The sequence below is a fragment of the Arabidopsis thaliana genome, chromosome 3 (genome assembly GCF_000001735.4).
Source record: "Arabidopsis thaliana chromosome 3, partial sequence".
NCBI classification, from domain to species: domain Eukaryota; kingdom Viridiplantae; phylum Streptophyta; class Magnoliopsida; order Brassicales; family Brassicaceae; genus Arabidopsis; species Arabidopsis thaliana.
Window position 1 is genome coordinate 11,901,348 of NC_003074.8, and position 27,199 is coordinate 11,928,546.

Genomic DNA, 27,199 nt, shown 5'->3' on the forward strand with positions numbered 1-27,199 from the left:
ACGGGAGTGAATAGATCTGTTGTTGAACCTTTTGTCTAGAGATAGCTTGATTGCGCTTGTTAACCATCCGAATAGGCTAGGATACCACTCCATTTGATTACCCCATCCTTAGGAATTTCTCGTCTAACTGATTTCTCAGTTTTATCGCTATCGCTTAATCGTTCTCATTGCATGTTTTTTAGTTTTTGCAATTACTCGACCAACTTACTCGACCACACCTAGTGTCTGGCAACAGACTGTGCAGTCGAGTACAGTTGTCTCATTTCCTGTCTGTTACTCGACTAGCATACTCGACCACACCGAAGGGCTGGCAACAGACTGTGCAGTCGAGTATAGCTGTTTCATTTCCTACCTGTTACTCGATCACATCCTGCTTCTGTCATCAACCAGTTGTGGTCGAGTGATTTTAGTAATTCTGTTAAAATTTTTGTTTTCTGCATGTTTGCTTATGACTGTTAGAAACCTCAAAACCGTTATTGCTTGGCTTGACTTAGTGACTTCTGATCACATCTCATCTGTTTGCATCACACCTTATTGGATTGACACCTAAAATACTACAACGACAAGATAGTGTTTTAGGATAATTGACTAAAAACATACTATCACAAAATATCTTGTTGAAGGATATTTTGTTATTGATTTGAATTGAACCGTTAAAAAAAATTATAAAAAAAAATATAAAATGTGTCTCTTTTGATATGAAACTAGAAAAAAGTGTGCCATTATGTATCTCACCCTATAAATAGAGGCAAGTTCTTTATATCTTTTGCTTCCTGCTTTAGAAAAATGAAAAAGCTGCTTAAACAATACCTTGTGGAACTTGTGGATCTGTATCTATTGGGCGTCTACGGTATTTACCTTATTACCTAATTCCAGTTTTAGGTGTCTCTATCTTGATGTTTCTCTTAACGCTTTGTATTTATCTTCTACTACCCATAATATTTTACAGATATCTTATTGAAGTTATCGTCGATGATGGTTGCCAACTTTTCATATTTATTATTTTTGATGAAGCACGAAAAATATTGTTGAAAGCCACTGCATCTAACTTGGCTTCTAGAAATGTAAGACTATTAAATTACCATAACTATATCTTATTTTTCATACTCCAACCTTTTGTTTTTAAATAGAATGTAGGTGAAAACGACCCCTATGGAGAGATTGTACCCTAGGAGATCCACAATATAATTAGAAGAGATTTCATTTTCTACATCAAAGTATCATGCACTGCTAAACACCAAAGTTTCTCCGTCTCTAAAATGGTGACACATTCCCCCTGGTCACCAAAAGGGTATGTCACAATCCCTATATTCATATATATTTATCTACTTCTGAACTTTATTTTCTACCACTTACAGTCATAATATTTTTGTAAATACCAAATTGTTACCGATCAATTACCAGTTTTCCATGTGTACTAACGACCCAACAATTCCGTTCAGCCGTTTGGCCGGAATTTGGTCGGAAAGTCACCAAAAAATATTATGTCAAAAAAGTTCCAACAATCTTAACTGTTTTCAAGTATATTATCACCAATTGTGGTTTCAAAGCTCTCTCCCTAGGTTAATTGAACAAAAAAAAACGTAGAACAACGCAAAACAAAACTTATATACGTCACAAGTATGTTATCAGATGAAACACTTTCCACGAATAGATCTTCTTCACTTAAGGACACGAAATAGATGGGTATTTTAGGTTTCATTCCAAAAATGTTGAAGAAGTATCGGATAGTGCAATTACAAGATACAAGGACTTCTGTAAAGAAAAGTCTGCGTGGCAACCAAATGAAATAAGCAAGGATACCAAGGGAGGACCAACCGGACAGAATAATTTACACTGATCTCAAGAAGAGCTCGATCTCCTCCTACCAATATTTTAGAATATTCATGGGATATTACCGACTCGATCGATGCCGATTCATCTCTATCTCATTTAAGCCGACCTAAAGATTCTAATATAATGACTTAATGAGAGCCTCGCCCAGGCCAGAAGTTCAACACACCTCTTGCATCTCCCTTTTCTTCTTATAAAAGTTAATCTCACATACGAGAGAGCAATAAGCCTTTAGAATTGCACTAGGTACTTTTTATGCTTTTTCATTTGGTTCTTCTATACACTCTTCTTAATCATGTTAACTCAATTATTCATTCACTTATTCAATTCTTATTCATCACTATGACCCATGGTTCGAAGGAGTTCTAATGAACTGAATTATGATTACTATGATTTTCTATATTTTTTTCTCTCTTTTTTTAAAGATTACTAGGATTTGGCTTTTCAATAAGCAAATTACTGCATGAACTAAACTGATCACTTGGTACATCAAAATTGGTAACAGGTTTCCTAAGTACAACGTATCCCAGTAGGGCTCATTACACAAAAAACATGTACTTCCCCTTTCACGTATTGGGCAGCAAGCTCCATTAGGTTTAGGCTTAAAAACTAGAGCTTTGGGGGAATTTTAACATGTGGGCTTAAGCCTAATGAGATAGGGTTTGGGTTCGGTCGTCTCAAGATGGAATAATATTGTCTTGTCTCACTTGTTGTTTTAGTGGAAAACTTGGTGTTGTCATACTATAAAGAAGAAAAAGACATCCAAGCAGATTGAAACTCCAATGACACTCACTACCCTTAGATCAATAATTAATGATTTTTATTAGATGAAGTGCTTCTATGCCATTTATCAATACGAACGAATAAACTAAACATAATCTGCTAAAGGTTCTATCCAAGAAACTAAGTATCGACCCACAATTGGTATGCACTTGCATTGATTTTTTTCTGCCAGGAATTTTCACTTTGAATGATGGTTGTTTTCCATTAATATTTACTCTTGAGACCATTTATATTTAAAAGTCTATAATACCAAAACAGGGATGCCAAATATGGTATATATATAATACTTTTTCTTGCTACACAAATAAGGTTTTCCAAAACTTCGAAAATAATCAAGGGTTTCAACACTGGGAAAACTCTAGTGTTCCAAAACTGTAAATTCTGCGTTAAATTTTTGAAACAATCATAGATTTTAATAAGAAGAATATATAAGATTGGTTTCTTAACTTATACCCGTAGTCGTTATTCGATCCAGAGGTTGATGCATTGGTTTATGTTTTATATAAACCACTGTTAGTTTGCCAATGGTTTCAATAGTTTCTTTTTGTTGTCGTCCTACCCCACTTAGATATAATAACCAAAAGAGGATGCAATTTATAATTATTGTGATGGATGCTCAAAAGGAAAAAAAGTTGAAAAAGGGTTGATGGTGCAAATTGGAGCATGCAAGAATGGTGCCCAATTATATGCATAGCATCTTCCCTAATCCTCAACTATGTATTTTTCAATTGAGTATACGAATATTTTATGCTTTAATGTTTTAATTAATATTATATTGTTTTTTTTAAAAAATATATGTTATTAAAGAAGTTCTCAAATCACATTTGTTTGGGAAGTCTGTCAGTTGGGCTTTTGCCTAATTGGTTTACCTGATAGTCAGAAATGCAGGCGGCCTGACTACCCCCTGGCATTAGTCGGAAAGCATTTCAAACTCCGGACAGACAGTGTGGTGGTCCTTCAGGGAGAAGTCCACTCTAAAGTACTTCGGTGCGTTTCTACCGAAACTGACCGGATCAGTCGATAATGTTTATCAAAAGAAAAAAAAAAAAAAGAAGTTTTGCTTTTGTATGAAAAAATGGAAAAAAAAAAAAGGAAAAAAGAAGTTCTGTTTCTTTGAACTTTTTTTTATCCAATGATCTTAAAATACAATAGTTAACCCATAATAAATTATGCAAATAGCTAGCTCGAGTATATATTTTCGCACATATTTGGCTAGGGTTTACACAAGTTAATCTATATATATATATATATATATATATTTATATACATACTGATAATTGTTGCTATTGGCCAACATTAATAGAGACGGCAGTGCTAATTATTACTTCAAATATATTTGTTGGATCCTTATATCTAAATCGAACCCTTAATTATATCACAAATATTGAGAATAGTAGTAAACATTACATATTTTGTGGTGTGGACGGTTCCTTACCCTTAGAAATAAACAACTTGTATGTATATGTATAGAAATTAGAGAGCGTTGGGAATTAAAAAAAAAAAGGCATGTCCCTAAATCTCATCAAAGGGTCAAGTGCAAACACACAAACTTGTCCTAGGAATTGCGACATCGTGTAAGAGTTCCCCTTTGGCCTACATTTGTGGTACCACATCTACTTGATTCTTCAAATATATATATCTATACCCACTAGATGTTCCCAAGGAGCAAGTCATCCATCATCCTAGTAACCCATGTCTTATAATCCCATTAATGAAAAAAGTGTATATCGTAATTTTCTGATAGATCTTTTTTTACTTTTCTTTGTCTGGCTAAAATTATATTATCTTTTAAATTTTTTCATACAAAAATCTATTATCTTTTTTAATATTTTATAATCGCGACCGCGAAATCGGATGGTCCCCAACCTTTGAAAGCTCAGCGTGAGATTTGAATATTAGGGTTTAGTACAATTTGGAAGCCTAATTTAAGCATAATGGTCCCCATAATCTTCATTATATAAGTTGGTAATAGTACACTAAATATATGAATTTAAAATAAAAACAAAGTGACTAACTATTAATATATGTTAGTGCAGCGGACCACATTTGAATGTGAACCCATGAAAGGTCTATAGCGATCATGTTTTTATTACTAATCTAGTACTAAATCGCATTAACCCAAATTAAGTTACTTTTTAATTTGCATTGGACCACCACTTTAGGAACGTATATACATACAACTAAATGTACATTTTGCATAATACATGTAAACGTATATATATAATCTCATGCATTAGTATACATTATATATACGCCTCTAAATGTACATTTTGCTATCTCAGTTACCAATTCACCACCCTATAGTTTGACCTTCTATGCGAAACTCAATCCTCGTAGATGTCTTATGCCCAAATTTATTTTAACAATGTTAAATAGCGTCTAGATTTATGAAGAAAAAAAAAACTTTTTAATCAACCAAATATCTTTTATCAAACGTAGACAAAAACTCATTTAGAGTAGAGGATGTTGACTCTTTGTTCCTAAGCTCATTTTCTTATGGAAATATATAGTTTTGTCTTTAAAAATTTTATCAAACGTTATTCACGATCAAGAAAAAAATATAGGGTGAAGACAGTAAACATTTTTGTCGTAAATCTCTATATATATATCCTCAGTTTATATATATGATCAAGAATAGCATGTGTTTATTTATACTCATGTTCATTTTTGCCTCAACAATAATTTGTTCTTTCTAAATAAAACTGAAATTAAAGATCAAATTTGTTTGTTTGATTTTTGTTCTTTTTGTTTTGTTGCTAGAGTTAGAGGTAGACCCCTAGCTCATTTTGAATTCTCATGAAGATGCAAATCCATCGGTACCAATCTCGAATCATATTCATAAAATTAGGTCTTCATAAATTATGAAGTTCAAATCAGAAACTCAAGATATCAAATGACATTGGCTGGTTTTCTAACTTATGGATGCTAATTTTTGGCTCTGCAAAACCTCATATGATGCAATGGACGGTCAAGTTTTAAGAAACTAATATGAAATTGGGATTTTGTTTTCTTTTATGAATTAAGGTTCAATTTGAGATATATATGATTGTTATAGTTTGAAGAAGTTGAAAGTTTTTTAATCTGTTTTAAAGAATATCACTTGGAGAGTGGAAGATATTCTTAAACTAACACTAACGTAAGATATAATTTGTTCAATAGAAAAAAGTGGTTATCCAAGCTACACAAACTTTTTAGACTTATTTCTCTCATTCTTCTAGAGATTTTTAATGAAATTTGTATATACTTGAAATGCATATAAAATAAATAAGAAAACAATATCTACTTAATGTCCTGTTCAAGAATTATTAAGAAATTTCACTACGTTGTTAAGTCCATTTTACTCCACCTTCTCCACTGGAGTTAGACTCTACTAAGTCGCGTTATCCTGCAGAGTAAAGATTGACTATGCATTGGACCTTGTCGATGTGAAAATGTTAAAAAGATAATTATTATGAAATCTCTACTATAACATATTTGGTTTCCTCAATTTTAAAATACCTATTTTTTTCTCAGTTTACCATTAACCAATCTATTCCGTGATATTTAATGTTTAAACCCTTCTTCAATTCTATTTAACCTACATTCTAAACAAGGTGTCCTCATTTTCAAAATCCTAAACTCATCTTCATCTATATTTCTATTTTCTGCCAAAATCATACCACAAAAAACATATACGAAAAATGACCACGGAAATTGTCTTTTATTGTTTATTTCCAAAGTCAACCAAGTTGACTGTTCTTTATATAATGATTTTTTTTTAAAAAATTATATATTGAGCTAAGAAAATATTAAGTGTAATTTTCAAAAAGAGAAAATATATTTATTATAAAAATCTATAGTGGTGGATCAAAATTCTGGTTTAAATTATTGTATCAATTTTGAGGTTCAAATTTTAGGATGGAAGAGAAACGTAGAATGCACTTAAAGTTCTGTCGATTTTTGTTAGTACATAATCCCTCATATAACCATACATATACTTATTGCAATAACCATACGTTAAGAATAGGGACCAACTTCATCGGTGCTTCTGTTAGACATTTCAAGAATGATATATCACATTCATGTATCTCCGTATATGTATTAAGACCAATGACTAAACTCAGCCATTGTAGATATAGTTCAGGTAAAACTGTCAATTGTGGATCAGTATGTTGAAAATTGTTAACTATGGTTCGCTTGTAACAGAATATAAATATAATAATAATATATAATACTAATAGTAATATATATAATAATAATAAAAAGCAAGCACTAATTATTTTATAGAAACACTTTAAAAAGTATTAAAATCTCATTTAAAACAACTCTCCAAGTTGGTAGTCCATTGATCTACAAGACAGCTCCACCTGAACCACATCCACAATGTAAAATTTAACCGTACACATAAACCATGATCATAAGATGCAACATGGTAAAATCTCTGGTGAAGTTTTCGTAATCGATGATGAATATATATATATATATATATATATATATATATATATATATATATATATATATATATATATATATACAATATATTTTTATTTTCAATCTATTTAGTAAGTACATATTTGTTATGAAAGTACAAAAATAACATTGTAATAGGTCAAGCTCTTTGTGGTGGTTTACATTGTAATAGGTCAAGCTCTTTATTATTATTTTACTATATGTATCTTCTTATCCATTCTTATATTTTATATCATATATGGTCAAAAGAACCAATCGTATCACAGCAGCATTTGTTAATAGAACTTTGATCTTGGTAATTACAGGTTCTATATTGAAATCGCAGGAGCCAAACCAGCAACTTGGGTTAATTATTAACTTCATTCACCAATAATAATAATTGATCGTCAAGACTATTTCGGACACAAAGACATAAATACTTGTTTTCTGCTCTCCCTTTCCCTAAATGTATCATTTGATACTTTCTCTTTTTCCCTCCATATGCCTTTTGTGTGTATAAATATATGTATATGAATAAGTTCACAAAAATAGAAAATTAAATCAAATCTTCGCGTAATTTCTCATCAAACTCCACTTTTCTTCTTTTTAAGAGAATCTAGGGTTTCTTCTACTACTTCTTCTTTCTTCTTTAGGTGGTCAAATTTCCAAGTTCTTCTTTTAGCTCTCTCTTTTGTTTCCAAGAAACCTGAGAAGAATTTTTGTAGATATGGGAAGAGGAAGGGTTCAGCTACGGCGGATCGAGAATAAGATAAGGAGACAAGTGACATTTTCAAAGCGAAGGACCGGTTTGGTAAAGAAAGCTCAAGAGATCTCAGTGTTATGTGATGCTGAAGTTGCTTTGATTGTTTTCTCCCCCAAAGGCAAACTCTTTGAGTACTCTGCTGGTTCCAGGTTTGAATCTTTCCTAAGCTAATTAATTTACCAACTTATTTTAAGATCGCATATTTATCTACATAAATATTAGCCTATATTTCATGTTTGACATATTGGGAAAAGTGGTATATATAGGTTTCACATAGAGGAGATTGATTTGAAATTGGCTGAGATTGTTTAATTAATTAAATCAGTTTATAGCCAATTTTGTTTAGTTCTTCCATCTCTAACTTAGAGAAGATCATAAAAAATGAATGATTGTACAATACTATATATTAAATCAAAAGAAGTGATTAATAGAGATGATCGCATCAAAAAATAATTGTGAGACATAACAGTTCCACAGATTATATATTATCCAAAAAATATGATGGAAGAATGTGCTAATTGGGCAAACATGATTACGAAATAATATACGTATTAATATAATTTGATTCTTGAGGACATATGTATATATGTTGAACATATCATGAATAAAGAGAGATCTTTCATTTCATTGTTGTGTAAGTTTGTTCTTCAACGTTCTGGAGATAATTAAAACATGATCTACATAAGTTTAAAGAGATATTTAATACAAAGTGTACAAAAAAACTTTAGAATTAACACCTGCAGGCTTAGGATCAAACAAGTAGATCTAATGCTCAAAGTTAGCTTACTTTGGCACTCATAGGAGACTTCATTTTATTTATTTCAAGGAAAAATATAATAAATTCAAGGAAAACGAATTTTAAAAAGGGTTCTTGAATCAAAATAATTTTAATGTTCTTCTTTTGGAATAAATCTGCTATTTACATTTTACTTAAAAATAAAATTGAATGTTGACTAAAATAAAAATAAAATGTTGACTATAATACAAAATAATTTTGGTGGTTTTAACTAACTGAACATATTCTGGTAATAACAAAACATTATTTATCAGAGAATTTAATATAAAAGAAATGAACTGTAAATAATAGCAATTTAATTTTTGAAAAATAAATCCAATTTTAAGATGACGATTTTTTTTTTTTTAGTAATTGTCAAAACAGAACAGTAAAATACTAGGAGACATAATTTGTGATGACACCGTCTAAATTATCTCCAAGGTTCATGTAATATCTAATGCGGTATCATTGGATCAAAATGAACGACACACCAAAAGAAAAACAATTATCTCAATATACACAAACATACTAAAGAGGGACAAGAAATCTACTATAAATAGAAGAGTCAGCTTTCGATCATGATTGTAGTAACTAATAATAGTAAACATGAAACTTTGATTTGATTATGTTAAAATAAAAATTTAAGATATACAGCTAAAATCTTGTTGGAAATTGGAAGCATGACAAGCCTTTGTATAGAGCTTTGTGCATTGCTTTGTCTTTTGGTTGGCGGAACCTAGGACTAACCTCGATCGTCACATGAAAATATACAAACCCATGAAGCTACTTTTCTAGCTTGTAGGCTTAACTAGAATGTTCAAAAATGAATTTGCTTGCAAACATATTTTAACAAAATTTGAGTAGACTTGGTGTATCGATTGCTATAGTCTAATCAATACATTCAATTAATGTATCAAATTGTTTGCAAATGTAGATTAAAGTTCTCGATATAGAGCTTAAATTAATTTAGAAATGTTTCAACTAAAGTACAAAAATGATTATTCAATATCTTCAATGTATTTGTTGAGTGATGATAGTATATACATCGAGTGTTGATTGTTGTTTGATATACTATTTTTTTAGCATGGAGAGAATTCTTGATCGATATGAGAGGTCTGCCTACGCCGGTCAAGATATTCCTACACCAAATTTGGATTCACAGGTTCTTAAGCACATTTAAGACATATGAGTATATATATATGAATCATTGTTTATGGTATGTTTATGGTAAACTTAACTATCGTGTATCGATCTTTTTATCATTTGTAGGGAGAGTGCTCAACAGAATGTTCAAAGCTCTTGAGGATGATTGATGTCCTGCAAAGAAGCCTGAGGTAAGGACTTATTACTTACGTATCATCCAAACATAAAATACATACCTAAGATATCTAAATATGTACAAGATAAGAAATTGCATCTTTATCAAATTATAAGGCACTTAAGAGGAGAAGAGGTGGATGGTCTAAGTATCAGAGACCTTCAAGGTGTGGAGATGCAACTTGATACTGCCCTCAAGAAAACTCGCTCTAGAAAGGTTATTTATATGTATACAAAAACATTGTAGTATATTTTCTATACATGCATGGATCATTTGTATATACAAATGTGTATATCTAATAATGTGCAGTTTGTGTATGCATAAATATACACAGATATATAGATAAACTACACCTAATCATGTAGTAATTATTGTTTTGGTTTGGGAGCACAGAACCAGCTCATGGTAGAGTCCATAGCACAGCTTCAGAAAAAGGTAATACACTAATTAAGAGACTATCGTTGTTATGGTTGTGCCTAGGCCTGGACGTTTGAGTTTACGGGTCCGGTTTTAGTTTGGTTCTATTTTTTGGTTTTTGAGTTTAGGATCCATTCAAGTAATTGTTTTGGATATTGTTTCCACCTAACTTTTGGTATTTCGAGTATTTTTGGTTATTCGGTCTAAAAATAACTAATTATTTTAGGTGTATAAAATGTATTTCGATTCGCTGAATATTTCAGTCTGGTTCCCGTTCTTTCAGTTATGAAGTTATAATCCATTCGGATATTTACGAATTTTGGTTCGTTTTTCTATTAAGTTCCTCTCGGTTTGGTTAGAGTTTGGTTATTTTGCCTAGGACTACTTTTGCCATGCAAACTCATGTATCTGCCTGTCTTTTTTTTCTTTTCGGGTTTGTACAAAACATTATACTTATAGTAGATCTTCACAATTAGTAGTCTTTGATTTTGAGAAATAAACACAAATACATATACTAGATCTTGAATACTTGACTCGATATGAGTTAAACTAATAAATATGTGTCTTTTCTTTTGATGGCATAGGAGAAGGAACTAAAAGAACTGAAGAAACAGCTAACAAAGAAGGTGAAAGTGATGTTAGAATCTTTGACTATATATATAACCAGTTTCTTATAAAATGTAGAATTCACTTAACTTTTAAGAGAGATTAGTCTAGGCGCTAGTTTGAACTCTCTCAATCAAGTGTCGATTTTAAATTTATATTTGAATGTTAAGCAATCGGTGACTGGTAAATAGTAACTATAACAAGTATTGAATTTGGCAGGCTGGTGAAAGGGAAGACTTTCAAACGCAAAACCTCAGCCATGACTTAGCCTCCTTGGCAACACCGCCATTTGAATCACCCCATGAGCTTCGCCGGACAATATCTCCTCCTCCTCCTCCTTTATCTTCGGGGTACTTTAAAGTTTGATTTCACATAGCTACAAAGATAGTAAAAATATAAATGATAATTTGTTAGTGTTGATCAATGATAGTAAGGTAACATATTATAGTTTGTATCAATATTTATTTATCGTGTATATGAGATGAATTAATAAACTGCTTATAGGGATACATCACAAAGGGATGGAGTTGGAGAAGTAGCTGCCGGAACCCTAATTCGAAGGACGAATGCAACGTTGCCTCATTGGATGCCCCAGCTCACCGGAGAATAGAGGTCCGAAACAATCTTGGTTTTTTAATTTTCTGTACTTAATATATAGTACCGGAATAACTTCTTGAGTTAAGTAGAACCAATCCGAATAAAAGAAAATATCTTCTGGCTTGGCATTCTAGGAACAGGCTTAAGAGGCCCTCAAGTTTCAAACTTTGAACGAATTTAGAAACATTGTATGTCTAATGTGATTTTGTATATTGTATCTACGATTTTCACTTTACTGTTTGTGAAAAATGTAATTTCAGTGTAATGAAAAAGAAGAAAAGAACTATAAACTATATTTTTTATGACATATTAATTTCTATAGAAGGTAGGAGAAAACGTTTAATCTATTTTAGAAGCGTTTTGTAAACAGATTTTGCTAAAACAAAATACTTGACAATGTTTGGTAATTTTCTAAAAGTAATTACGATATTTTTTTCAAATAGTCTTGACTATTAAATATGCCATTCAAGAGTCGTCCTCACACTAAGCCGTGTGAACCAATTTACGACTCTGCCTCGCCACGCGATTCCTCCACGCCTTAGCATCGCCGGAGAAAGAAATATTGATTCTCTGCATTGAATTTCATTTTTTCCGGGAGATAGAAACATTTGTCATATGAAAAAGTGTGACTTAAAAACTATAGATTAAAGTATTTCATATACATAAGACGATGTCTTGGTTTAATTTAGACCTTTATGTTGCCATTTGTCCATTGTTATCTTTTATTTATCGATATATTATAGTTTGTCTTGAATAAATCAAACTTCGATATATTTCATTTTGTGTTTTTCCATTTGTCTAATTTATTTTTCTTTTATATATAAAAACTTTTCTTTTGGCCATGTAGCAAATATTGTTTTTTTGTTTATAGTGAATCTCATCACAATAAATAGCCATTTGTGAAAAGAAATCATATCTTCGTCTATGGTTTAAAATTTAAATGATAAACTTCAACAAATGGCCTTGATGTTGTAACTTTTGATACAATGTAATCTAATCAAAATAAATAGGCATTATGAAAAGAAGTCACCTTGTTTTGTCTTTGCTTCGCAATTTGAATACTGTAGATTATTTCTTGGTGATTCAATTAATTATTAATGATTCATCAATCTTCTTATTACAATATGGACTTTACTTCAAAGAAGATCATGACACGCGTTAACTTTTAAACAAGCATTATGTTGAATTTCGGTTGATATATATTAGGTTTTGATTTAATATATTGTTCAAACTACATACGAATATTTAACAAAAGAAAATGTCAAAAGAGTAACACACTATGTATATTCTCTAAATCTACTAAAGAAAAAGGCTTTTTCCCAAAAACAAAATAGAAAGAAAGTAAAAGACTCTTTCCCAAAAGCAAGTGATGATGATTTGGCCGTAGTAAAATTTACCTCTATAAAAGGATTACTTCTCAATGTATTAGAGAGAACCTAATATTTAAAACAACAACAACATTACAACACATTAGTAAAAAAAAAAGAAAAAAAAATCGATGGAGACAATGAAGGTAGAAACAATTGCTAAGGAAATCATAAAACCATCTTCCACAACTCCAAATGATCTCCAAACTCTCCAACTCTCTATTTATGATCACATCCTCCCTCCTGTTTACACAGTCGCCTTTCTCTTCTACACAAAAGATGATTTGATCTCTCCTGAACAAAGTTCTCACAAACTCAAGACTTCTCTTGCCGAAACCTTGACAAAATTCTACCCTCTTGCAGGCAGAATCAAAGGCGTCACCATCGATTGTAACGACGAAGGAGCTGTTTTTGTTGACGCTCGTGTCAATAACTATCCTCTCTCTGATTTCCTGAGATCTCCGGATTTTAAAACCCTCCAACAGTTACTTCCTCTGGACGTCATCGATGATCCTTACGAGGCAGCTACTACATGGCCTTTGCTACTCGTGAAGGCGACTTACTTTCCATGTGGTGGCATGGCCATAGGATTATGCATCACTCACAAAATCGCGGACGCAACCTCCATCTCAACTTTCATTCAGTCTTGGGCTGCTATGGCTCGAGGAGAGGCTGGCGACATAGTGGCTGATCCCGTGTTTGCGGCAGCAAATTTCTACCCACCAGCAAATGAGTTATTTAAGTTTCCGGTTGACGAAAATGCCAACAAGATAAGCCAAATAACGAAGAGATTCGTGTTCAGTGCGTCTAAGTTGGAAGAGCTCAGGACCAAAGCAGCTAGTGAAGACTTTGTAGGCCGGCCTAAGCGGGTGGAAAGTGTCACTGCGCTTCTTTGGAAAGCCTTTGTTGCAGCTGCATCCTCAAATACAAATGCTTGTGATATGAAGGTATTGATCCAGCCCTCTAACTTGCGCCCCAAGATACCTTCTCTTTTGGCAGAAAGCCTGATCGGAAACATAATGTTCTCTTCTGTGGTCTTGGGTATTAGTCAACAAGAGGAAATTAAAATTGAAAAGGCAGTTCGAGACTTACGAAAACAGGGAGATGACTTGCAAAATGTAATCAAAGAAGAGGGTGGGTCGTCTTCTGCGATGATTGGTTCTAAACTAGCAAACCTAATGCTCACTAATTATTCGAAGTTGAGCTATGAGACTCATGAACCCTACACCGTGAGTAGCTGGTGCAAACTACCCCTTTATGAGGCCAGTTTCGGATGGGGATCACCGGTTTGGATTGCCGGTAATGTTGCTCCCATGTTAGAAAACGTAACTATGTTGATTGATTCCAAGGATGGACAAGGAATTGAAGCGTTTGTCACATTGCCCGAAGAGAACATGTTGTCTTTAGAGCAGAACACAGAACTCCTAGCCTTTGCTTCCGTGAATCCTAGTGTCTTGGTCTAATTAGGTTCTTATTTTATGTTAGTAATGATCAGGAACAAATCTAGAAAATTTGTTCACTGAGGGCTAAAATATAACAAAAAAAAATATCAAACATCAAATATCAAATAAGACATACACATTTCATATGAAAACCCTAAAACTTCTTATAAATACCGTATGCTCGATAATTATTTTAAACCTTTTTATTACTACTTCATTTGTAATAGATTAAACAACTATTTTATAATATAGCAAACAAGACAATCACTTATAAATTGATCTCCAATTCGATTGCGTGCAACTGTCTTCACCAGTTTCTAAGCCGCGAAACATCTCTAAAGTTTTTTTTTATGTTGTAGCAAATGGTAAAATTAACACTAACTTTAACAGCCTGTAAACCAAAAGGAAATGCAAGATGGTTTTGAGTTTGACCATCAAATGGGAAAGATCTCCAAGATTTCAGATTCTTAAATCGTTCATCTCTGCGGACATTATTAATGTATATTAAGTTGTTGCTCAAGCGACAAATCTCCCCATAGCTGAAGTTATCTACACAAAACTTAACCAACTTCACCAATTTCTCATTGTCAACCTTTTGGAATGAATCAAGAGGACTTAAATAAGCAATACGTTTAAGTAGATCTGTGGTTACCTTAATAAATCTATCATTGAAGTCTTGAACCATAGAATAGTGCAAAAAATAGTTGACTTTATACTGATGCATGTTGGTTATATTGGCTATATTTCTTTGTTTATTTGGATAAACAAAGACATCTTCCATGACAAGCATTTCAATATTATGTTTCTAGCAAAAATATGAAGTTTTATTCGTAAGTGAATCTCATCCATCATCCCTAAGCTCCTTTAGTAGATTATATCAATGACGTGACATTCAAAATGTCTTGATCTTTCGAGTGTATAGAAATCAACAAATTCTCAGTTAATCCCAAAATAAGTAGCACCAAATACATATAGAAAACATAATAAAAAATGTTTGAGGGTACTTGAGAAGACTATAATACGCTTGACGTGTTTTTGAGTCTTCATTGTCTTCGTTTTGGATATATTTAAGCTCTTCAGTGATAGAAGAAAATAAATTTTGACTATAATACAGTGAACAATTGGTTTTGATCTTTGTCTGGAAAGGAGCTTCGGTTCACCCTAGTTGGAAGTGGCGAAACGAGAGCTCTATATATCATAACTAAGAATTTTCACCAATTAGATTTTTTTTTTTGGAAATTCAGCTTAAGGAAATATCATTTGCAATAAATTGATGTCATGTTGTGACCATGGTTTTTCACTGTACTTATGAAGGTGATGATCATTTTACTCACTCGTCTGGAAATGACTAAAACATATTCATCATTATTTGGATAGACTTCGGTTAAATTATTTATTCAACAGAAACATATATTGGAACTCAACATATATAGAGTATAATTTTTGTATAGTATTCATAATTTCATACAAAGTTCTTTTCTCACTTTATTTATTCAATAAAAAAGACAACCATATTACCACTGCTTCTTACAACTTTAAATATAACCACTCTATTACCCATCCGAATCATGTTCTTGGGTGTCTTTTGAGATTTGAACGTCACATCCACGAGGAAACATGAGCATATAGCTTCGAGTTACTGTGACCTCTGCTTTCATTGACCACCTACAAATAATATATATAGAAGTAACGACTTAGACTATATAGTAACAAATAAATTGAATCATGAGTCATTAGGTGATAAAAAACAAACCTATATCTACACAAATGGTGGATAAAAATGGCCATCAACAACTTAGCAAAGTAAGCCCCAACACAAAGTCTAGGACCAGCCCCAAAGGGAATGTAATTCGTGGAGACGATCGCGTCCAAGTCGTTTCCCTGTTAATAAATTTAGATATATATTAGAACTTTCAGAATTTGATTAGTGATATAGGGAGATAATAACTTAAGGATGAGTATAAAATTTTAAATCACCTTCCAACGCCATGGATTAAATTCTAAAGGATCCTCATACTTTGTTGGATCAAAATGGGCACTAGGATAGCCCATGAAGTTCCAACCCGCTGGAATTGTATAATCACCGACTTTAGTGTCATGATCAGGTTTTCTAAGAATTACAGGCACTGTGGTTGAGATCCTAAGAGACTCATTGATCACCTGAAATAAAATACCGTATTTGTGTGAGCTACTACACTATATGTGACAAGGTTTCTTGTGATTTTAACTAAAACCACTTGAAAATAGAAAATGTTAGATATTCTAATATCCAATATATATACTAGATTTTTGTAGTACAGTAATACGGTACTTCAAATTAATACTCAATAAATTAATAATTTCTATAAATTAATAAATTCTTCTAGTCCCGAGTTGGGATTAGTGTAAAAAATAACACAAATCGATAAATTAATAAGATAATTACTTTTTTGAAAATTCAATGTAAACATATATTCCATTAATATTATAAATTAATAATTATTTAAATTTATCAATATATATATATATATATATATTATATGTAAATATGTTTAATGCCTTGTGACTTTAGTATTGTTTTTTCTCTTAAATTTGTATTAATTCTTAGTAGAGTTAATTTCTAATATTTTTACTACATCAAAGTTTTTTTAATTTTGTGTTATTTTCTTAACTTAATAATTCGTTTTCTATTTGTACTTAGTTTTAGAAATATAATGATTATAAAGAAAAACTGCTTTTTAGTTAAAACTTTTTAAAATTTTTACAAAATTTGTCTAAACTCTCTATAAATTAATAATTATAAATTATAAAACTTCTATAAATTCATATAATTTATCAATCCCGACGTTATTAATTTATAGAGATTTTACTGTATCATGTTAATACATAATTTTGGCACATACTTACCATATTGGTGAACGTCATGGATTTATAGTCTTCCCATGTTAAGCCGGCCTCCTCAGACTTATTTTCAAATATCATTGCATGCTCTCTCTGAAGCTCTTGCATGACTTTAGGATTTTCACTTATGAACTTCACGGTAGCCGCAAGAATCCTTGGTGTTGTTTCATTAGCAATCACAAAGAAGGTATATATGTACTCAATCACATTCTTCATGCTCATTGTTTCCTTTTCTCCTTCTTTTTCTCCAAATATAATCTTAGAGAACTCTCCAAACTCCTCTCCGGCTTCTCTCTTCTTCAACACTTCCTCCTTTAGCAACGTCTTCATCCTTTTTCTCGCCTACCACGAAAACATCACCATCACGACATCCATTCGTTTGCATGAAAGCTTGTTCATATATAGTGCTAGTATAGTAAGATTACTGAAGACTTACCTTCATCATATTATAGACACCTATCCCAGGTAAGTTGAAAGGTAACCGAAACCAGCCACTCGGAAAATATCTCCAACAAAGTGCGAGTTTTTTCGCCGCCTCTGGTTCCATCTCGCCCATAACTTTCTTTGCAAGGCATTCAATTAGAATCTGCAACGTTTAATGATACAAATACTTTTGAGATGATATAAGATACCTTAAATTAGAGATAGTTTAGACAACGTGACATATTTTACTTTGCTTGTTGTTTCCTTGACGTCAAGGGAGCCATCCCTAGCTCCTTCCTCCATGTGTGTGCGAGTCAAGAGATCAATGTTTTCCATTATCCTCAACTTCAAACTTTGTGAACCCAACATCTGGACAGTCAAGTTCCGGACATGTTTATGTGACTCTGTGCTCTGTAAAAACAAGTTGTTGTCTTCTCCAAATAGCCGTGCTATGCTCTTTGTGATACCAGGAGTACGATTTGTCTTTGCCATCTCCATATTCAATTCATTATCCATTGAGATTATAACTTTGCCTCCGAATAAGCTTGTCCGAAAAAACCGGTCCATGTCTATATTTATTTACCAACCAATAAAAAAGACAACTTAACCTAAGTAAGTAGTGATTAAGATATATATCTCTAAACATGCATAAAAAAAAAAAAAAAAAAATGAGGACTCTCTTCTTGATGAATGTTGAAAACTGAAGAGCGTCATGAGGCTTCATGAACTCAATAGTTTCTCCAATGATCGGATAACCCATTGACCCTGGAGGAAGTTTTCCATTACACTTTGGATTGCTCCATTGATAAATCAAATGAAATAGCTTCACCACTATCAATGAAACTATCACTATCCATAGCTTATAAACATCTACCATATTAATTTCTCTCTTTCAACTATTTTGTATGTGTTTGTTTTATGGTTTATCGTTGCATGATTATATGAGGGAGGAACTCTCTTTTTATACTTGCAGCTGTAATATAATGTACCTTTTTCTGAAACGTGACAATGAACTTTTGTTATATAGTCCTCATTTACAAATTCACGATTTTCTTCATAAAGAAAAGTGACAATATTCAACATTCTTAGTAGCACCACTTTTATTTACATTTATTGTTTTTAGATTTTTTTTAAAGATGTCTTCCCTCGGCTAACCAATCTTGAATGTTGAATCAAATCGTGGAAACATAATTTTTTTTGCTCTTTTTCTGAAACGTGACAATGAACTTTTGTTATCTAATCCTCATTTACAGATTCAAGATTTTCTTCATAAAGAAAAGTTAAAGCAAGTTCTTCGCCGGCCATAACTAGTGTGCTCTTCTTGGTTTACATTAAAATATGCATGCTGCCAATGGGTTTTGAATCTTAGGTAAGATTGACGAGTGGATTCTCCATAATGCGAATTAGTTTGCTCACAAACGGTTCAGGGTCAGCTCTATTGAACAACTGTTGATCTCGATGGTTTGCCATCAAATAAGCATAAAGTAGGCATGTTGTTGATGAATCTCGAAGCCAACATGAAATTGACAAGTGGATTGTGATAAGGATTGTTACAATTCTCCTTTTACACCGTTTATAAAGAGATTGAGCCACCGGCACATCACCAATTCATAACTCTCTCTCTCACTCTAGTGACACGTCACCGACCATTAGTTTCTTCACGCCTAACCAATGAGAAACTATTATTTTACACGAGTCATTATTCACACAATGCATAAAGCCTAATCAAATGAGAAACTATTATTATACACGAGTCATTATTCACACGTGCCAACATTAGCTTCTTCAAGCTTCTTCTTTCACACCTGTGGCTTCCTCTGCTCTATTCTTTCTTGTATACACATATAGTGGCTTATCAGATTGACTGGTGGTTCCATTACCTTGTTCTTGGTACATTATGAATGAGTCTTCACGTTCGTTTGGTAGATTATATTCCATTGAATTTTTTTACATTGGATGGTTTGGGGTTTTGATTATCTCATTCATTGCTGCTCCTCCGCTAGATATTGATGGTATTCATAAACCAGTTTCTTGATCTCTTCTTTAAGGAAGCAAATTATCTACAAATATAAGCTTGATACTAATTTGTTACTCAAATAACATGAAGAGTATTCGGCTGAGCTAAGACATTCATCTACTCTTATTACCTCTACTACAATTTACTAAGCATTAGTAGAAAAAAAAAAAGTTGAGTCATCCAATTGGCCACTGAGATCATGTTACAAAAATATATAGTACCATAGAATTATGTTCTTAAAAATCACTAAACTGTTGTAAAATTGATCATCAAAAAAAAAAAGACATATTCTAATACACAACCTAATAAGTAATAACCAGGCTATAAACTATTTTTGAGAAAAGGTTAGATCTATCTGCGACTTGCTCATTGTTGCATCTTCAACCACAAGCCTTATCTTTCGCTGCCTTCAAGTTCTTCTTGATCTTCAAGCTGACCTTCTTCCTTATTGTTAGCTTCGGAATTTACAGTCTCATTGTTACCATTATTATTCCCTCCACTTTCCTTGTGACCAAAGAACAATCCTGAAGAAGACAAGTCCTCTTCATCAAGATCCTCTTCTTTCTCTGCGTTCTTATACTCCTTTAATCTTTCGCTTACAGCACCATCCACCCATTGCGGACAACGGTGTGTCACCCCAAGATTTGTGGCATTTGAAACCGGATGGGTTCGCGTAATGCAAGAACATTCGGGTACAGGATGGGAAAGAAAACTAAATGCTTTTGATCTTTTGGAAGATTCCATTAGACCCTCGAGTATGCTTCTCTTTAGTAGCTTCCTAACTGATGTTATCCAAGTGTGATTCGCCTCGTACATATGGTCTCGAATCTCTTCCAAAAGCATTGCAATTTGTTTCCTACAAGTATGAGAAATTTCAAGATTACATAATCTGTTAATATCTTCTAAATAGAATGATGCATTCATTATATTACCTGTCTGGTCTAAATGTTTTAGCAGAAGCAGACTGATAAAGCCGGTGTCCCATGACCAAACTAGCGAAACTCGGATGTCCTTTCCCATCGCGATCAAAACCCGAGATAAACACATCTGCTTCCACGCTAACAACGTAATCTATCGCTTCCCACAACAACTTATGGGCATTAGTTCTCAACTCAATAACCGTGCTTTCGGGCTCGTTGTCACTCTCGGCTACCCAACCCCACCAACCTTCGATGTTGTAGTACTTTGGTCTAGCTGGTGGAGGTGGAAGCGGTTGAGGTCTTTGTCTTGTGCTTTTCAATGAATCATGTTTCGTTTCTACCTCGATCGAAGGAGGTGTCATTTTCTTGATATCATTATGCTTTGCCTCACGCCCATACATTTTAGCAAGCTCCCAGCTAGTACTTAGAGAAGTACGGTCAACGACATTCTCAAACATACCATGTAAAGGAATTAACGTTCTCTGCCCACCAAAAACCTCTCCCCCAGCGACATATATGATTGTATCCCATGAGTATCCATAAGCTCGTAAAAGAATACCAACCTGAGAGACAACCAAGGCATTTAATGCGGGTTTTCGTTACTTTACCGAGCGAAAACCCGTAAATATTTATACTATTTCTTACTTCTTCTGGCATAAGAGGACATAACCCCGCGAGGCGTTGCTCGGCTGAGTCTACAGAGAGCTTCCCTTTGACAATACCACGTTTTATCATCCAAGCTCGTTTATGTTGAATCAGCTCGGTATGAACATCCTTTGAGTAGCTCCAAAATGCAATAAACAAGTAAATCGTAATACACTAAGAAATCATTTCTTTCCAAAACTAGACAATACTATAAACTTTAAAGTACCTGGAACAGTTCAGCACAACCATGATAGGCCAAAGCTTCTCTTGTCATCCCTGGATCATAAGCTATGAAAGGTCGTCCTAACGGTCTCAGCCTGTACCATAAACACATGAAGAGTCACAAGACCGTAAAGAAAGAAAACAAACGATAAACACGGGCGGGTCTTAAAGAAACTAGCCTTTGTAATACTTTAGTGGAAAGTTCTTGAACCTCTTTCCTAAATTGTAAACCGTGGAAAGCAACTCTACACCGTAACCTCTGATATTCTTCAAGATCACTAGGAAGTATAGCCTACATGAAGAAAATCAATCAGTATATACTAAAGAGAAACGAATGTTACGAATACACGAAATTTATCGTTTACTTGTAAGCATCCACCGTGCGGGACAACTAGTTCAACGACCGAGTGTTTAATAAGAACAGGTAGAACATGATGTAAGTAGTAATAAGGTGAAGATCCGTAAGAGACTTTAAAAGAAGGAATCTGTTTCTTTCTTCTAGCCCATTTGAGATTCTTGGGAAGAGTTTTAACAACTCTAACATCATTTGCAATTGTAGCCATGAAGTGTTCTTCATTGTACAAATACGCAAAGCTCTTGAACTGTGAACTGTAAGTAAACAACAACATCAGGAATCTAATCTAACATAGAGACTATAAAAGTTTCAGTGTTAAGTCCAAACCTAATCCCTTTGCTACTAGTTGTTGATTGTATCTCAGGAATCACCAAAGTGGCGTTAAGAAGCCGAGACACAGCTACAACATCAGGAATCTAAACAAATGACCATAGTTAAAACTTATAACAAGAGTCACACAACATTCAATATACGATGTAATTTTTCGTTCTTACCGAGTTTCTAATCTCATGGAAACCACCTTGTATTCTAACAAAAACAAAACCATTTGTCCTTGCAGGAGGATCTGTTACACAATTCAAAAACAGAACATCAATCTAAATTCAACTTAAGACAATACAATCTAAAAGATTCAGTAACAGATCCGACAATGTAGGAAAAAAAACATGAACTGTCCTAACCTGAATGAAAACCTCTAGGATTAGCATCAGGAAGTAATGTCTCTACATGTCTTGTTGGTCCCCAAAGTCTTCTATACAATGGTGTCTGTAACATAAACCAATTGATAAACTTTTTAGAGTCATCATAAGTAAAACTTTTTGTTTAAGGAAAGAAGAAACGATTCTATATTGGCCCACTTGATGAAATAAAATAAAATTTCAAGATCCACTAAACAAAAGAGAAAGGTGAGATTTTTACATGACGGGCAAATCTGGGATTGTCGAAGATAGGTCTCCAAGAGAAGATAGTGACAGGGATAGAGTAATCGGAGATTGAGTCATCTGTGAATCCAGCGAGAAGAAAATGGACAAGAAGAGAGAAAGCAGAGAGAACAAGACCAAGAAGACCAATCCATTTCATACGCGACTTCAAGAAGACTTTACCTTCTCCCTTCATCTCTACTTCAAGATGTGAAAGTGAAGTGAAGTGAAGTGGTTCTTTTGCTAATGGAGGACATAACAGAGACTAAAGTGAGAGTAGAAGAAAAGTTGAATCGGAAGAGAGAGAGAGAGAGAAGAGACACGTGTGAGAACATGTCTGGAGAAGTAGATCGGTGTTGATCGGACAATGGGTTGTTTGGTCCCTCTCTCTGAAAATCTGCTTTCATTGAATTTACTTTTTTTTTTTTTTTTCTATGTTTCTCTGACGCGCTTATTCTACGAGTGATTTACAGTTGTTACCTCTAGGATAACTTTTTTTTTTGTTTCCCATTGTAATAATATTGAGAAAAATAAAATATATGTCTGTTTCAAATTTGAGAAAGGACCTATAATGACTTTTAAAAGATCAAAAATAACTCAAATTGTAATTTTATTATATAATTTTTTAAACTACAATAATTCAAAAGCGATGCAAAAAAGTTTATATGATTGAGTTTTTTCATTTATTTATAGTAGTATTATCTTCGATTTTAAAAAAAAAAAGACGAAATAAAAACTCTCTAAATCCAATTCGAAACCAATAAATCAAACTCTTTCTCGTTTCATGTTCTTTTTTTCGGTAGTAATTTCCGACAGCAAGAGAAAAACAAAATCTTCAAATGGGCCGATTTCCGGTGAAGAAGTGTTTCTAGTAAGGTAGTTAATCTAATTTATTGTCTATTTTTCTTAAATCTAAATGGTCTTATTAAGTTTGTGAAGCAAAAGAGATCCTAAGGATGTCTCACAGGAAGGTTGGTCCAAATTCAAGGCGGAGCAAAGATTCGATGGAGGACAAAGAGTTAGCAGCACGAAACGACAACTTTTGTGTGGAGGTAAGAGTTTGAAACAATTTCACAAATATGTTAATGTCGAATTTAAAATGAAGTGTTTTGCTTTTTCCTAATTGTTTTTTTTTCAATTTCCGATCGATATGAAGTGTAATCGTTGGATTGTGAAGGCATTTCTGGAAGGAAAGAGAAGTTAGAAGTTAGAAAAATTTTAATTTTAATTTGGCGTGGTTGGTTTGTTTAGATACGGTTATCAATTCATAGAAGGTTTTAAGACAAAATTTTTGAAGTTTTAGTAGACTTATATGGGAATTTAATTGTATGTAAACATAGTTTAGGCATCATTAGGTGTTGAATAGAGAGATATATGTGAATATTTATCCGAGAAATGAAAAAAAAAAGCTCATGTCTGTGATATAGTTTTAGAGCCGTTAGAGAAGTTGAGACAAAATGTCTTGACATAAACAATTGATAGAGTAAAATTTATATAGGAATGATTTAACTATATAGGAATGAGTTGTAGCTTTTTAAGAATGATATATAGGAATAAGTTGTAGCTTAGCATTAGCAGAGTGATTTAACTAACATAATGTGTTTATTTGATTCATGTGCAAACATGTGATTAGGTAGTGAAAAGAGGAGGTACCCTCCTACACTCTATTTGGAAGGAAAATCACCTTTAGAGAGGAGGAGCATGCACCATAACTACACTCTTCATAATTTTGGAACTTTGAAAGATAATAATGGAGATGATATCTACAATGATATCTGTGATAATTCACAAGTTGGAATGATATAAAAGTTAGATGACAGTGGATATGTTTGGCGTGGGCTATAAGGTTGTGCATCATCTATTAAATCACTTAACCATTATAATCAGGTTTGATAATGCATGATTATACGTATAGCAGTCATGGCCAGTCCTAAAGCATTTTTTACGTCTTTCCAAAATATACTAAAAGTAAATGTATAATATTAGTTAATCTACAAAACATGAAAGGAAAAAAAACACTATAACAATTATCTGAACGTGAAACAAAACAAACACTATAAAACATGAAAGGAAAAAAAATTGTTAAGAAAAAAGGCAATTTGCAGCAAAAAGAAGAAGGAAAGGGGTAAACTGTAGTTGCGGTCGTTTGAACACAGGACCAAGGAATTTTCAAAAGTCAACAAAACCATCTTAGCTACCAAAATCTATTAAACATAGTACTCATATATTCGTAATATAAGCGGTGGCCTAAAGCACATGCTTTAGATGCTTATGGACTGGCCGGGTTGCAAGGTTCTTATCAAGTATAATCATACATTATCAAATCTGATTATAATGCTTGTCTAGTCTAGGGATTTACAATGAGAGGTGGGATCAATACTATTAGGCATAGTTAGTTGATGTGACGAAAGTTAAATGATTATATTATTGTGATTTAAGTTATAGAACGGTTCACTTATAATCTTAATTAACTGTCAGAACTATTATTAATATATTTTTTGAGACCTTCCCTAAACCTGACGCTTTAATCCATCTGTTTTACAACTGATTTTACTTGCTTTGCTGTTATTTAATTTTCTTGATATTCTGTTAATCTTAATTCGAAATTGTTAGTCTATTGTGAGATCTGAGAAATTTGTGTAATTCGATTTTAAAGTGTTACAACGATCTCTTATTTGAGAAAGTGGTCTTTAGGTTAATATGACCCATATCAATATACTAATTGATAAAATTTTAAATCAAATAAATAATAATAATTACTTGTTATCAATCTACAACAATTAGAATGAGTTTTTTTAATAATGTGGATGGTGTATGCTCTATTATTAGAGATCCATTTATTCTAAAAAATATAAACGTTTCATATTTTGTCTACAATTTACGTAATAAAATATCGATTTTGGGAAGATATATGTGGCTATGGTATTGATCATGTTGATGCCAACCTTTACAAGTTAGTCATTTGCATTTTACTCAGTAAAACTTTCAATGGCATAAGAGTTGTGTAACACCCCGAATTTGAACAAAATGAAGAATCAAATTTGGGTTGACTTGATCAAAATAAACTGTTTAATTTCAGGGTTTTTATGATCATTTCAAAAGCTTGACGCATAATCTGTAAATAGAGAAAAGTTCATGGACTAAAGTACAAAACCATAGAAATATGGTGCTGCTCGATTTCATCCTTTCCTATTTCGTAGGGATTATTTTTGTCATAACTTATATATATATATGTGTTTCGATGCCCCGGAGATTTAGGAGCCGATGCTCTCAACAAATTGAAGTTCTTAGTGAGTTTTCGAGACCTTTCTTCATCATCTCAGATTGTAGTATTTTTGAGCAATTTGTGACCGAATTTTGTTGTGACTTAGGTTGATCGTGCTTCTCCATACTACTGTTTTAGTTCTGGGTAGTGTTCAGCTTTGGTAGAAGAGTTTGGTAAGACTCATCTTCTTCCTTCTTCAATTTTTCTTCATGGAAGTGAGTTTCAAACTCTTTAATGGTGGATTTCTTTTCAGAAAGAATTAGAGCTTGATTCATACCTTGTTAGAAATCTCTATTCAATAAAATCTAACGTCGCTGAGATCTCATCAACTGGAAGTTAGAATTGAACGAAATCTAATTGGTAGATATTTCAATTTTGTTGATTCATAGTCAAATCGGGATTTAACTACATCGGTTCGTAGAGTTATGAAACCGGTTTTGGAATGGCCATTCTATGTATAATACCCATTACAAATAGAATTTTTAATTGGTTGAGTTTTGATTTTAAATCGATAGTAATTCGACCAGTTCAGTTAGACCGGTTTTGTAATTTCTGATACATTAATATGATTGCAATTGAATTTATATTTCGTATGGTATATAGTACATATCCACATATACATTTTTGGTAAAGGTTTTGTCTAAAAATCTCTATACTAAATACTATTAACATTCACGCCCCTACAGATTTTATCTCAACCAAATATTCTATTTCTAAGAATTTACAAATAATTAATTTGCATTAAATACTTGAATTAACTTTTTTCGCTATTACGAATACAGTAACATTCAATATTGAGTCTTTCCTCTATTACATACTCTATTCGTTACACAAACATTACAATATTGAGTCTTTCCTCTATTACACACTCTATTCATTACAATTATAGACCAATTACACCTGGATATCTTTTATATATTTTTTTTAGAAACTAATCATAAATTATTTTGACTCGCATTGCTAAATCATAGTCTAATATACCAGTTAGAAGATTCAAGTCTCCTTTTATGCGTTTCTTCTTCTCATCGTTATCCATTTTTGATAATGCAATTAAAGACAATTTTCATAATCAATGATCTGCATTCATGTCAATTAAATTTCTCAATTCAACAATATGGTAAATATCAATCTACATATACTACTTTCCCTTTACGAAAGACTTGTAATAATGCAAAATCACATTTATAATAGCCAAGATATTTTTCTCTTAAAGTTATGATCCA

At 32.7% G+C, this 27,199-nt stretch overlaps 5 protein-coding genes, 1 long non-coding RNA gene and 1 pseudogene across 11 annotated transcripts; 3 read left to right on the top strand and 4 right to left on the bottom strand.

Moving 5' to 3' along the window:
- The first annotated feature begins 7,522 nt into the window (after positions 1-7,522).
- On the top strand, positions 7,523-11,819 carry AGL79 (AGAMOUS-like 79). Its single transcript, NM_113925.3, has 8 exons — positions 7,523-7,956; positions 9,666-9,744; positions 9,852-9,916; positions 10,017-10,116; positions 10,294-10,335; positions 10,902-10,943; positions 11,143-11,273; positions 11,428-11,819. Exons 1-8 carry the CDS (start codon positions 7,772-7,774, stop codon positions 11,531-11,533), a joined length of 750 nt encoding a protein of 249 aa, NP_189645.2. The 5' UTR covers positions 7,523-7,771; the 3' UTR covers positions 11,534-11,819.
- A 1,199-nt stretch (positions 11,820-13,018) lies between these two features.
- AT3G30280 (HXXXD-type acyl-transferase family protein) lies at positions 13,019-14,350 on the top strand (the record flags this gene model as incomplete). The annotated part of the gene is made up of 1 exon (NM_113927.1): positions 13,019-14,350. The coding sequence occupies one exon, from the start codon at positions 13,019-13,021 to the stop codon at positions 14,348-14,350; it is 1,332 nt and encodes a 443-aa protein (NP_189647.1).
- Positions 14,351-14,515: 165 nt separating this feature from the next.
- AT3G30281 lies at positions 14,516-15,434 on the bottom strand (annotated as a pseudogene). The gene has a single exon.
- Positions 15,435-15,882: 448 nt separating this feature from the next.
- On the bottom strand, positions 15,883-18,199 carry CYP702A8 (cytochrome P450, family 702, subfamily A, polypeptide 8; the record flags this gene model as incomplete). The annotated part of the gene is made up of 6 exons (NM_113928.1): positions 15,883-15,994; positions 16,083-16,210; positions 16,307-16,489; positions 17,216-17,551; positions 17,646-17,795; positions 17,882-18,199. 6 exons carry the CDS (start codon positions 18,197-18,199, stop codon positions 15,883-15,885), a joined length of 1,227 nt encoding a protein of 408 aa, NP_189648.1.
- A 1,549-nt stretch (positions 18,200-19,748) lies between these two features.
- Positions 19,749-23,270, bottom strand: AT3G30300 (O-fucosyltransferase family protein). 2 transcript variants are annotated; one of them, NM_113929.5, is made up of 11 exons: positions 23,204-23,227; positions 22,710-23,143; positions 22,472-22,556; positions 22,286-22,356; positions 22,119-22,207; positions 21,802-22,045; positions 21,616-21,728; positions 21,441-21,531; positions 21,215-21,343; positions 20,582-21,132; positions 19,749-20,505 (listed from the first exon to the last, which is right to left on the bottom strand). In NM_113929.5, the coding sequence occupies exons 2-11, from the start codon at positions 22,905-22,907 to the stop codon at positions 20,043-20,045; spliced, it is 2,034 nt and encodes a 677-aa protein (NP_189649.2). In that variant the 5' UTR covers positions 22,908-23,143; positions 23,204-23,227; the 3' UTR covers positions 19,749-20,042. The 2 variants fall into 2 exon arrangements, with proteins under 2 accessions (NP_189649.2, NP_001326180.1); NM_001339044.1 differs by having other exon boundaries at positions 19,808-20,505; positions 22,710-23,270.
- A 126-nt stretch (positions 23,271-23,396) lies between these two features.
- On the top strand, positions 23,397-24,792 carry AT3G30305 (uncharacterized protein; the record flags this gene model as incomplete). 4 transcript variants are annotated; one of them, NM_001339045.1, is made up of 3 exons in its annotated part: positions 23,397-23,587; positions 23,657-23,763; positions 24,345-24,792. In NM_001339045.1, the coding sequence occupies exons 1-3, from the start codon at positions 23,496-23,498 to the stop codon at positions 24,515-24,517; spliced, it is 372 nt and encodes a 123-aa protein (NP_001326178.1). In that variant the 5' UTR covers positions 23,397-23,495. The 4 variants fall into 4 exon arrangements, with proteins under 4 accessions (NP_001326178.1, NP_001326176.1, NP_001326179.1 ...); NM_001339047.1 differs by having other exon boundaries at positions 23,398-23,587; positions 23,679-23,763; positions 24,345-24,621; NM_001339048.1 differs by having other exon boundaries at positions 23,398-23,587; positions 23,679-23,763; positions 24,345-24,366.
- AT3G06045 lies at positions 23,588-23,903 on the bottom strand. Its single transcript, NR_141222.1, has one exon. It is a non-coding gene; the product is annotated as an other RNA (long non-coding RNA).
- Positions 24,793-27,199: the final 2,407 nt, after the last annotated feature.